General features: G+C 43.5%; 1 protein-coding gene across 5 annotated transcripts in view; it reads right to left on the bottom strand.

Annotated features, from left to right (window-relative positions):
- The window catches only part of Tpo (thyroid peroxidase), a 58,208-nt gene that overhangs the window by 24,413 nt on the left and 20,262 nt on the right, over positions 1-13,533 (bottom strand). For all 5 annotated transcript variants that reach the window (XM_040730712.1, XM_040730716.1, XM_040730714.1 and 2 more), the window contains 3 exons: positions 6,579-6,708; positions 3,783-3,989; positions 2,980-3,480 (listed from right to left, as the gene is read on the bottom strand). In XM_040730712.1, coding sequence (XP_040586646.1) covers positions 2,980-3,480; positions 3,783-3,989; positions 6,579-6,708 — 838 coding nt within the window. The remainder of the gene's footprint in view (positions 1-2,979; positions 3,481-3,782; positions 3,990-6,578; positions 6,709-13,533) is intronic.

Genomic DNA, 13,533 nt, shown 5'->3' with positions numbered 1-13,533 from the left:
AGGCAGTAGGGAAGGAGACTCCTCCTGGGATTATTCCTGGGACTTTCACCTCTGTAGAAACTCAGTACATATTCATGAGGCACCTGCACTTTCCAGTGCATTCTAGCTGCTTGGAAATAATAATAATAATAATAATAATAATAATAATAATAATAATAATAATAATAACAGGCCTCAATCTCTGTCCCTGTGAAGCTTACAAACTGATATCCATCACTGGCCGGGCCTGGAAAGTCATAATCAGAGAGAGCAATCAACATAGATTTATCTCCTGGAATAGGGAGAAGGTAGCCAGCTTTGGGGGTGGGGGTTCCTGTTGCCAATGGAATGACACCCCACTCTGTACAAAGAAATCACAATGTCTGGCTAGCTCCTTGAAAATGGCAGGGCTTTGAGGTTCCTGGTCTTGTCCTAAAGCTACTATATAGAATTGGTTTGGTTCTGCCCTCATGGATACTGGTGACGTTCTGCTGGGGGTACCCACAGTGATTAATAAAGAAGTGTCTATATATGCCTGCCAAGCAGGGTTACAGCTACTTAATGAAGCACGCTGTGCTCGAGTTTATCATCAGCCTCAGTTTCAATGTTTTGTATATCTCATTTCTACTTTCTTATCTAAGCCAGAGCAACACAGACACATGTTAAGAAGATAACTGTATATGGGGTATGAATATTGATGGTCAATTTATTAAAGAAAACCACTCACAAGAGAAACGATAACCAGATTGGCGCTCCGAGAAATCCAGTCTCAGCCACACTCTGAGACCTGATTGGAACCCCGAAAAGAGGGCGAGTGCCTTTCTCCTCAGCCCTTTATTCTGCGTGCCCATACGCACCTGTATCCACGCCCAAAACAGGCGTGGTCAGTGGCGCAGGTGCCTAGGTCTCTCCCTACAGACAAACATAGACACATGAATATAAATGGACACATACAAATACAATTAACTCAGAAACACATGTAGAAAAGATGAGCAACCCAATTCAAGCTCACAGACACACAACACACACGCAAACACTGAGCGCAGATAGAGTATACACAGTGCACGTGACTTCTTAATCAGAGCTGATAGACACCAATGTGCACCTCTGTGTACACACGGCTCTTAGGGTGTTTGAACATATCTGTGCAGCTGGTAAAGATGTTCCAGCCTCTAATGCTGCCTATTTTCACGTCCCCCTTACTCCCAGCAACTCATGGGCTAATGCCTGCCCTCGGGTGCTTGAATCCATGGTAGAGCACCTGCTCCTGGGCTGCCCTGTAAATGGAGTTCTTAATTGGTCTAGATAATAAAAGGCTGGAGTCAGTTATAGAGGGAAATGCTGAGAGATCAGAAAGAAGGAGCAAGCCACAGCACACCTTACCTCCTAAGTGTCTCAGCAGAGAAGAGAGCCTGTTTCTCCCTGCTTATATCCTATTCCTGCCCAGCTACATCACGTCCTGTCTATCTGTACAGACCTCTATGGTTAGCTGGTGACAAGTTCCATTCTCTGACTCCCAGACAGGCTTTATTTGTGCAAGAAAGGTATCACCACACAGCTCCTTGCAACTATGCACAGGAGGACAAACTCTCTTTCTTATTTGTTAGGTGAGATTGAAGTGACCTTCCTGTCTTAGTTAGGGTTTCTATTTCTGCGATGAAACACCATAACCAGAAAGGAAGCTGGGGAGAAAAGGGTTTACTTGGCTTACACTTCACCAAAGGAAGTCAGGATGGGAACTCAAACAGGGAAGGATCCTGGAGCAGAAGCTGATGCAGAGGCCATGAAGATGTGCTGCTTACTGGCTTGCTTCCTATGGCTTGCTCAGCATAACTTCCTATAGAAACCAGGGCCAGCAGCTGAGGGATGGTTCCACCCACCAAGGACTGGGCACTCCTTGATTGGTTACTAAATGAGAAAATGCCTTACAGCTGGATCTCAAGGAGGCATTTCCTCAGCTGAGGCTCCGTCTTCTGATGACTCTAGCTTGTGTCAAATTGACACATGAAACTACCCGGGACACTTCCCCACAGGGTTTCTATGAGGACACAGGGGTGATGCCAAGTGCCTAGCACAGAGCCTGTTCTAACTTGACACCGGAAAGTTAACATAAAGCAGTGGTTCTCAACCTTCCTAACACTTCAGCCCTTTAATACAATTCCTTATGTTGTGGTGACCCCAACCATAAAATTACTTCATTGCTATTTTACAACTGTAGCTTTGCTACTGTTATAAACCATAACAGCAAATAACTGATATGCAGCCTCTTAAAGGGTTGGGACCCACAGGTTGAGAAACACTGGAGTAGAGTAAAATAACTCATTCTTCCATAACAACCTAGTGAGACTGTGCAGTCAGTACCGCATTTTTCTTTTTCTTTTTCTAAATATGATATTCTCAGTCACACAACTGATAAATGACCAAAAGGAATCTCCATTTAAGATCCCCTAACTTTCAAAAAGAATCATGAAATAGAGTTTTTTAAACCGATTCCTAATTTAACTTGACAGAATGACTAGGATCTCCGTTATTACCAAAAACACAAACACGCCAGAATCCAGCTGTGTACCTACCTCACAGTGCTGCTGTTAGGAGTATTGGGGCTACACTACGTGGGGCCCCATGAGTTACAGTCACCAGGCAGCAAGCAGCCAATGGAGGGACTTGTTGCTGGCCCCGCTGTAGCCCAGCTGTAGGAGGTCTGTGGTCCTACGGCTACTCTGGACGATCCAGTGCTGCGGCAACAGAGCCAAGGAGTCCCCTGGGACTAGGAGCATTTTGCTCACACACACTTGTCTCTTAGAGGTCCCCACTTGAATATCCCAAGGTGACTCTGCCAGAAACTCAGAGATACCACGGTGGTCCTGCTGGAAGCCAGTGGTAAGCCCACAGTGACCCTGCCCAACCCCCCTAGGGTGCTCACAGAACCCTTGCAGACACATCTTGGGGCACCCGCTAGTCCCTGTCTGTACCACCGCCCGCCCATGCCGAGACACACACCTGGTGCAGTGCGCCCACCACCTTGCGAGCCTCCTGATAGACAGTTTCCGCACTCCAGTGTGTGTTGATGGCCTTGAACGCAGCAGCCAGGCGGTTGTGCTCTCGCAGCCAAAGGGTGTGCACAGCTGCTAGGCCCGGGACCTCACTTGCGCGGCCATCGCCAGCCAGGAAGCAGGGTGTGCGGGCGGCACGTGGGGCACCAGGCTCTGGAGCGCAGGCAGCGGATGCGAAGGGCAGATAGCTGCCACCTGTGTCTTGGTGGCGTGTGTTGACTCGCAACAGCCCTGCGGGGCTGCTCCAGTTGCGCAGCTGTTTCTCAATGCCAGGGGAGCTGCCATACACAGTGGACGCGTCGAGGAAGGAGGTCAACCCATTCATCTGCTGCCTCGGATTGGCCGCAGACAAGTTGCCAAAGAGAACTCCCTGGTCCCCGGTGCCACAGGCAGCTGAGGAGCGGTAGAAAGGCAGGCATGCAGTGGTCCCTGAGGAATTTGAGGGAAGCTGTGGCAAAGGGGAGACTAGATATCACCTCGGGCTCTTAGGCCCTTTTAGAATCTTAAATCATAAAATGATTTTGAGTTGATTAAATGACCATCCCTGGTTCACAGCACATGGAATGACCTGGGAATTGTGGGATCATTTGCACACACAAAATAGTGTTGTACGTAGGAGTGCAATGAGTATCTAAGAAGCATATGTAGGAAGCTCCCGGGGAGAGGACATGGGAAGGAGACTTTGTGTCTGTTTAATTTTTAAACAAGCACATGTTGTTTCATAATCAATGAAGAGTTTGGGGAAATTACCTGTATGGGGAAGCAGGGATTTTGATTCTCACAGGTGAGCTGGCAGTCAACATCTTCCCAGAAGGCTGTTGTGCTGGTGCTCTGTGGTGTGAGAGCAATGTCATGATCGATGTACTGTCCCCACACTGTCAGGAAGTCAGAGTACTGGTCGTCTTCTGTCACAGCCTCATTTGAAACTTGAATGAGGTGCCTTGTCACCTCCCGTACCTGGATGAAGAGAGCAGATTATAATGATGTAGACTGCACTGTGGCCAATAATGGAGACCTTGAGGTCTTATCTTGTTCACAGTGAGATCTTGTTCACAGCTCCAGAGAGACCTGGGAAGACCTGTCACTGTGGGTGTGATGGGAAGAGCCAAGATGGGAGACAGACACATTTGGGCTTGAAACCTGCTCCTGATTTGTGATGTCTGTGACCTTATGCTACCTCCCAGAGCCTTAGGAAGTACACATAAGATCTGTGAGTGGACAGAAAGCTGTCAGTTCCCAAGGTCATTGTGGGGAGTACAGGAAGAACATGGATAGCCCATGACTCAGGCCTGAATTGCAGGGTTCTGACCAAAGTCTTGGTACATAAAGAGTTGTCTCCTTTGCTCCAGGTGAGCCATTTTGCCAGCCACAGTTCAAGAAGGAAGAGAATATGCTCCCAGGCGAGTCACACCCATAACCTCTCCCTGTGCGCCTTCAGTGACAATGGTAAAGTTTGGGTTGGCCATTAGACCTTGAGTGCTGTGACAGAAGCGGGACCTACAGTGTGAGTGAACATGAATGGATATCTATGAATCTTTGGGGACCAGAAAGTAGATTACGATTCACTGTGCCCGCTGCGCAGCCTGCATCCGAGAATGTGTGGAGGGTGTCGGGATTGATGACACAGAGACCAGTCGGCGGTGCAAAGAAAAGTTTAAGCAGGCCCCAAGAAGGCTCAAGAAAACTTCCCAAGAAAGGCTTCCCTCAAGAAAAGCTTCTGCTCCCTTCCTTACCCCTGGCTGGTTCTGCCCTGACACCAGAGGCAGTGGTGGGTGGTTCAGGAAGAGACAGTTAGTCTTTGGAAAAGGTCGAGGTCAGGGCGTTCCTGTGGGCGAGCCCTTATCAGGAACTTATTGCTCCGGTAAACATTTCTTATGGACACCGGATTGTTTTCAGTAATCATGTTTTTAGTAAACATTGTCTTACAGCTGCCTACTTCCAGGCTGATGGGGAAGTGGGCCTCTGGCCAAGGTCTTTTGTTCTCACAATGATGGGCAGAATAACACCTCCAAATATGTCTGTTTTATAATATACAGCCTGCATGTGTGGTTAGATCAAAGACCTTGGAATATAAGAGATTATTTCAGGTTTCCAAGAATACTCAATCTAGTCACATGGGTCTTTAAGTTTTGAGTCTTTTTGACTGTTGTCAGAGAGTTGTGACTTGGGGTTGAAGACATGGAGAGATATTACATTACAATATATTAGACATGGTAGTGATACTACATTACAAGTAAAAGTGTGTGTAACCTTTAGAAGTTAGAAAAGATGAGGCTCAAGAGATGGTTCAGTAGTAAAAGTACCTGCCTTGTCTGTGTCAACACTGGGTCTTGAACCTCAGTACCCCATCAACAAACAAATTTGGAAAAGTCAAGGAGATGAATTTTCTGCCAAGGATCTCTAAAAAGACACAGTCATGAAACACCTTGACTTTCGGCTTTTAGTCTACAGAACTGGAGTTAAAAATCTATAGTAGCATGAGCCAGTAAACTTTGATTACGCTATTATAATAAAATCAAGAAATGAACAGGCTACACATAAACACACTTGAGTGCTGATTCTTGTAAATAGTAATATATGTAACCAGACATGAATCTGTAGAAGCTTAGTGTCAGTACAGAGCTTAGAAGACCTCAGAATTTGAACTGGTCCAATGCCAAATACATGATAGGCAAGAAAAACATCTTCTTTAAGGGTAGGTATAGTACCACTCTTTCTCAGAGAACCTTGGCTCTCAACTCCACCTGCCGGCCCGCACCAACTGCTAGGATCACTTGACCCTCAATAAAAAGACCCCCCCCCCAAAAAACCCAACCCAACCCAAACCAAACCAAACCAAAAGCCAAAAACCAGAATCTCTTTGTGATGGTAAAGATGTCAGTCCACAGCTGACTGGGCCAGCCCCTCCCTTCTGGTACTGATTTTCCCTATGCTGGGCTGAGTACTTGCTATCACACGTTTTTGAGAATTCTATTGTAAAATGTGGTACAAAAATAAATGTTGACTTATCCATTGACATGAAGAGTCAAACTAGGGACAGAATGAACCATGTTTTGGTGGACCCAATGGCACATGCTGAGCCAAAAGGTCAGTAGGAAATGAATGTATTTCCCAAATAAGTATGTATTTGATAGTAAAACAGTAGCCAGAACCTGCACATATATAGTGTACATGAGTGAATTCATTAATGAATGCATGTCTTTAACTGAATCTTGTCTTCTACCAATGAACAGAAGAATTTCTTTGAGAATGTTAAAATGCTTAGCAAGAGGAAAATGTCAAATTAGATGATGGTGACTTTAAATCTCAGTTGTTCTCCCCCCTAGCTGACTGTGGCTAACCTTCAGAGCCACCCTGATAGGTCTTACACCTCAGGGCCCCAACTTCTTAGGAAGTTTGGGAACACAAGGTATTGTGTGAATTCCTAAGTACATTGAAGCATCCCAGTAGTTAGTTGCCTATCACTCTCCAAAGCTGTGGGGAGTATGTTAGTATTGAGGAAGCCTGTTCCTGTTGTGTTGAAATAGGTTCTAAATGAGTACCAACCGGCGGCAGTGGGAAGCCATGGTATAAGAAGTCAGGGTTCCAGCCTCTGGGCTGACTGAAGCCATCTTCATAGACAGGAGGCAGCCATCTTGCTAGGGCTGTGTTGGAGGCTCCCCATCTGGGGTGATCTCTGTGGAAACAAATGAGGGGATGCGTCTGAGACGGAAGAGAATAAAGAAATGTTGGGTCTCAGTATAGCATAACTCACTCAAGATGATGCATCAAGATGGCGTCTCTAAATCTCCAGGTAGTCCCTACCAGCTGATCCTCCTGATGGGCTTCCCTGGGCTCTGTGGAGGGAACTGACTTCTAGAGCCTCTGTCTATAACAGTCCCGGGCAGCCATCCTGCCTGGAGGATGCTAGTCTCCTTACACTGCCCCTTCTCAGGTGCCACCCTCAGGCTCCTCTCCAAAGAAGGGCACTCATCTTTCTAGAATTTACTGTGGATTCTTACCCAGAGAACAGATATTTGGGGCATTCAAAGGGACTATATGAAATATTGTCATGGCTAAGCATCTTAATCAAGACACTTTAATCAAGACCCTTGTGCTGATCAGGACATTTCTACTAGAAATAAGGTACCCTGGAAATCACTACAGCATTATAAATTCAGAAGTGAGAGGACTGCCAATGGAATGCGTGTCAAAATGTACATTTGAATTAAAATAAAATCAGGCCTTTTCTGAGTTAATTGCTTTAAAGTAAGAATGAACCCCACCACCCAGGGTAAATGGGGATGTTTTCTATATACAAACTAATCTATGATTTTATTCTTTGGTCAAAGCATAACTTGGAAAAACATATTTAAGGTCCATGTTAAGGCAAAGGTGTGTTGATTAATACTGATTTCCCAAGATGTTTCTGAGTAGGCAAGGGACAGTGCCTCTACAACAAAGTGGAAAGGGCGTAATTAAACGTTGACACATTTTGGTACCTTCTCCAGAAGCTGATAAACTGAAATATTAATAATTGGCTACTAATCCTAGTGAAAAACAGATGTTTTCCAAGTTTTGTTTAAGTAGAACAACCACTTGGTTTTTGTTGATTTATGATAGACCAATATATATTTTGCTTTGTTTTTGTTTTGAGATGGTATCATGTAGCCCAGTCTGGCTTTGATGACCCTGAACTTCTGATCCTTCTGCCTCTACCTCCCTAGTGCTAGGATTACAAGCATGTACTTCTATGTCCATGTCCGATGTATGTGGTGCTGAAGGCTTTGCACATGCCAGGCAAGCGCTCTGCAAACCATGCTTCTTCCCCAGCCTCAGTAAGTGATTTTAATGAAAGCTCATTTGTACATTTATTTTCTTGTATATCTCAGAAAGAATTTTGAAGCCCAGATTCAGTTTTTGTAATAAACTTTTGTTGACAACTACAAGTTCACATTTACAAGGTTCTTCAGCCCCCTTCAGTGAAGAGGGGAAAGGTGATCCCTGCGTGTCCACCTCATGCCCCATAAGGGGGGAATGTGATCAGTGACTCAGTGCAAGCTATAGATTAGAGAGGTGTGTGGACGAGCAAAGTTTCAGAGTTAGAGGTGAGTGGGTGACAATCATTCAGGGCCCGTGAGGTCACAGAGAAAGGGATTTGAAATAAAAATGCCTGAGATTTTGGCTTTGAAACGTGTTATCTGCACTCCTTCCAGGGAAGCAGAAAGGCTGACAGCCAAATTTCACTTCTCCTTCGGCTCCTCCAGATCTAATCCAGCAACCTCATCGCCTCACCAGCTCGGCAGCAGAATGCCTCCCGTAGTCTCCCTTTCCTCTCTGACCCCCAGCCCCAACAGATCAGAAGATCTTCTCCTCCTTTCCCCAGTCCATCCCATAATCCCAGCCTCCAACACCAGCAGGCATTCCCTGGGAACACACCGGCTGAGCAGGCCAGGAGAACCGGTGAGCTAATTGAAGACCTTCACTATTCCCTCCTGTCCTCCGAATGAATCTGACTTCTCAGTCTCACCCTGAACCCTGCAACAGAACACCTGCTGCGGCTTGTCCTGCTCCCTGCCCACATCTCCTGTGGATCCCACAGACCTTCCCCTCCTAACCTCTTTTTCCCCTGTCATTGCTTTATCCCAGCCTCCAGCCATTCCCTGGGAACACAGCAGCTGAGCAGTCCAGGGAAGCAGCTATGCTGGCTGCAGATCTTCTCCTCTCTTTCTATTTCTCCAGATCTGTTCCTCCAATCTCATCCCTAGCTCTGGAGCAGACCTTCTGGGAGTGACCTCTCTTCACTCTCTGCCATAATCCCAAAGAGACTAACCAAACAGATACTAGCTGGACACACTGCTTTCCTCCAGTCTGTGAACCCTTTCAGACCACTGGCCTAGCCTTATTCCTAAGTGTCAGCTCCCAATACCCAGAAACACTTTTCACCTGGAAACCTCAGTGGCCACATCTATCAGGTCCATGGAGAATTTTCTACCAGGCTGCACACAGCCATCACACTCTTCTGAAGTTCAGAGAGGAAACAAAAAAATAAGGAACAAAATACCCAACCCAACAAAGACAAAGTCAGATACCAGTACCTAGATCTATAATCATTCCAATCCCAGATGCCTAGATACCAGGGTTTAAAAAAACACTATTAATAACAGCCAGGACAGTCTATATTAGAGGCCAGGAACCATATTACAGCAGGTCCTGAAAATTCCAACATAGTTGAAGCACAAGAAAATAAAAAAGGCCTTAAAACAATCTATATAAAGATGATAGAGAATCTTAAAGAGGAAATGCATAGATTCCTTAAAGAAATCCAGGAAAACCACAGATAAACAGTGGAAGAAAATGAATGAAATTGTTCATGGCATGAAATAGTAAATAAAATCAATAAAGTAAACTGAAAGTTCCCCAATTTGGGGGAATTCTGGAAATAAAAACATTACGAATTTGAACAGAAACTAGAGAGGCAAGCTTTACCAACAGAATAAAAGAGATTGGAAAGAATCTCAGGGATAGAAGATACACTAGGAGAAATAAACACATTGGACAAAGAAGACGTTAAATCTAAAATACTTCTGGCATAAAACATCCAGGAAATCTGGGACACATTGAAAAGACCAAATCTAAGAATAATAGGAATAGAGGAAGAAGAAGAAATCCGGGTCAAAGGCCCAGAAACTATTTTCAACAAAATCATAGAAGAAAATTTCCCTAACCCAAAGGACATGCCTTTAAAAGTATAAGAAGCATACAGAACACCAAATAGATTGGACCAGAAAAGAGTGTCCCCTTGGTACATAATAATCAAAATACAAAGCATGAAGAACAAAGAGGGAATATTAAAAGCTGCAATGTAAAAAGACCAAATAACGTATGAAAGCAGACCTACTAGAATTATAGCTGATTACTCAATGGGGACTCTAAAAGTCAGAAAAGCCTGTGTAGATGTGCTGCAGATGCTAAGAGATCACAGATGCCAGCCCAGACTAATATAGTCAGCAAAACATTCAATCACTATAGATGAAAAAAAATAAGACATTTCATGGTGAAGCCAAATTTAAGCAATATTTATTTATAGATTCAGCCCTACAGAAGGTGCTAGAAAGAAAACTCTAAGGAGGCTACCCACAACTATGAAAACACAGGTGTAGGAGGAAGTCTGATGCCGCCATTAAACATGTGACTTACTAAGTCTATGCCGCCATTAAACATGTGACTTACTAGAGGCGCATACAGATGAGGTAATAAAAGGGCGGTTTACCACACCGCTAACCACACCCACTTTAGGCAGGACTAAAGACGTATACGTACGTAGGCGGAACTACATAACTAGCCAAGCCCACTTTTGGGCATGGCTAGGGGCGTTACGGGGGGAAGGCATAAAAGACAGTGCACAGGAAGTCTCGCTCTTTTTTCCTGGAGTTCGGCTTCCGGTCCAGTCGCTAGCTGAGATCTGCTGGGCTTCTCTGGGTTTGGTATCTTGTGAGTAATTTTCTACATAAAATACTTAGCGTTACTTTCAGTAATTGTGTGTCGGGTATCGTTACAGCGTCCGTTGAAGCCAACACACAGGGAATAAATAGTCTAAGGCCTGGGAAATCAAAAGAAGGGACACATTCAGCAGCAGCATCACCACCACCACAACCACCACCAAAAACAAAAGATCATTGTCATTGATATCTCTCAATATCATGGATTCAATTCCCCAGTAAAAAGATACAGACTAACAGAATGGATGTGAAAACATGATCCATCTCTCTGCTGAATCCAAAAATCACACGTCAATATCAATGATAGGCACTATCTCACAGTAAAGGGTTGGAAAAAGACATTCCAAGCAAATAGACCTATAAAGCAAGCTCGTATAACCACTTTAATTTCTTTTCTTTTTTTTTTTTTTTTTTTGGTTTTTCGAGACAGGGTTTCTCTGTGGCTTTGGAGGCTGTCCTGCAACTCATTTTGTAGACCAGGCTGGCCTCGAACTCACAGAGATCCGCCTGTCTCTGCCTCCCGAGTGCTAGGATTAAAGGCGTGCGCCACCAACGCCCGGCACCACTTTAATTTCTATCAAGTGAGTCTTCAGACCAAAACTAATCAGAACGAGGTAGGGAAGGATACTACATACTCAAAGGAAAATCCACCAAGATGATATTTCAATTTTTAACATACCATAAATACAAGGGTAAGAGTTTATAAAAGAAACACTACTACAGCTTCAATAACTTATTGACCCTTACACACTGACATTGGGATACTTCAATACCACAATCTCGCCAATAGACAGATCATCCAGACAAAAACTAAACAGAGAAATGCTGGTGCTAACAGACATTATAAACCAAATGGACATAAAAGATGTTTACAGAACATTCAACCAAATACAAAAGAATATACCTTTTCCTCTGCACCTCATGAAACTGTCTCCAAAATTGACCACATACTGAGACACAAAATCTATCAGCAGATAGAAGAAAATTGAAATAACTCCCTGCATCCATCCTGGCAGGTCAGGAGGGAGGGAGGGAGGGAGGGAGGGAGGGACGGAGAGAGAGAGAGACGGAGGGAGGGAGGATGAAAGAAAGAAGGAAAGAAAGAAAGAAGGAAAGAAAGAAAGAATGAAACAAAGAATTGGTTCTTTGAGAAAATCAGTAAGACCAACAACCCTTAGCCAAATTACCTAAAAGGCAGAGAGCAAATACAAATTAACAAAACCAGAATTGAAAAGGAGAAAACATCAACAGACTCCAAGTAAATTCAGGGCATCATAAAGACATCTTTAAAAACATGCAGACAATTGAATTTGAAAATCTAAAAGAAATGGATAATTGTCTTGATAGGCACCACTTGCCAAAGTTAAATCAAGATCAGATACATGATTTAAACAGACTTATAAGCCCTAGTGAAATAGAAGCAGTTATTAAAATTCTCCCAACCAAAAAAAAAAGCCTAAAGGCAGAGGATTTTAGTGCAAAATTCTACCAGACTTTCAAAGATGGTAGAATGACTTGTTTGATAAAACATCAAGTCTTTGAAGAAAGAAGTTGAAGTAGATATCAGAAGATGGAAAGATCTTCCATGCTTGTGGATTGGTAGGCTTAACATAATAAACATTACCATCCTACCAGAGACAATCTACAGAATCAGTGCAATCCCCATGAAAACTCCAACACATTTTCCCACAGATCTTGAAAGGATATAATTCTCAGCTTCATGTGGAGACACAAAAACTCAGAATATATATATACACACTACAGTGGCTGCCCCTTAAGCAACAGTTTAGGCCACAAGGGCTCTAGCCTGAGGGGATTATCTTCCCTCAAGCACCCACTCTTTCAAAGCTAAGGGAAACTATCTAAAGCTAAAGAACTCACAATTCATTCAAGGTTTGAAGCAGGGATTCTGCTCACTCAGAAGCGCTGAGTAGCAAGTAACTAACCTTCTCCCTTTGCTGGCATCTTTCAAACACCTTAGCATCCGTCTCACCCCTTGCTCCACGTGGTTCCTCTTTACCACTTCCTGTCAGCGACTTGCTAACTCAGCCTCCTGCTCACAGGTTCATTTTATTTCATCAAACACACTTTTGAATTGTTAACAAAAGCAGTAGGAAAAACATGCAACACACGTTAAAGTAATATTCCCCAACACAGGATAGTTAGAACAATCCTGAGTAATGAAAGAATTGCTGGAGGTCTCATGATTCTGGATTTCAAGCCATGGTACAAAGATTCGAGATTTCATATTTTACTACAAAGCTATATTAATAAAAACAGCATGGTATTCACATAAAATCAGATACATTGACCAATGGGATAGAATAGAAGAACCACACATAAACTCACTCAGCTGCAGATCCTTAATTTTTGAAAAAGAAGCCAGAAATACACACTGGAAAAAAGAAAGCATCTTCAATAAACGGTGCTAGTTGAACTGGATGTCTATATGTAGGAGAATGCAAATAGATCCGTACTTATTATCCTGCACAAAACTCAAATCCAAACGGATTAAATACCTCAAAGTAAACAAGATATACTGAACCTGATAGAATTAGAGTATAGCCTTGAACTCATTGACACAGGAGAAGATTTTTCCAAACAGAACACCTATAGCCCAGGTACTAAGATTAACAATAAATGGGACCTCATAAAGCTGAAAAACTTCTGCAAGACAAAGGACACCTCCACTTAGACAAAGCAGAAGCCTACAGAATGGGAGTTTTTTTTTTTTTACCAATTTCCTATCCAATGGAGGACTAATACCCAAATTATATAGCTAACTTAAGAAAATGATATAAGAAAACTCCAAATAATCCAAGTAAAAATATCAGACCTAAACAGAGAATTATCAATAGAGGAAACTCATATTGCTGAGAAAAACTTGAAGGTCATCCTTAGCCATCAGGGAGATGCAAACCAAAACTACTTTGAGATTTCATCTTACACCTGTCAGAATGACTAAAATCGTTAACACAAGTGACAGCTAACCCTGGCAAGGATGTGGAGCAAGAGGGAGC

This window comes from Mesocricetus auratus, unplaced genomic scaffold, assembly GCF_017639785.1.
Source record: "Mesocricetus auratus isolate SY011 unplaced genomic scaffold, BCM_Maur_2.0 Super-Scaffold_100024, whole genome shotgun sequence".
Lineage (NCBI taxonomy): Eukaryota > Metazoa > Chordata > Mammalia > Rodentia > Cricetidae > Mesocricetus > Mesocricetus auratus.
This window is presented reverse-complemented; position numbering and strand designations above follow the sequence as displayed.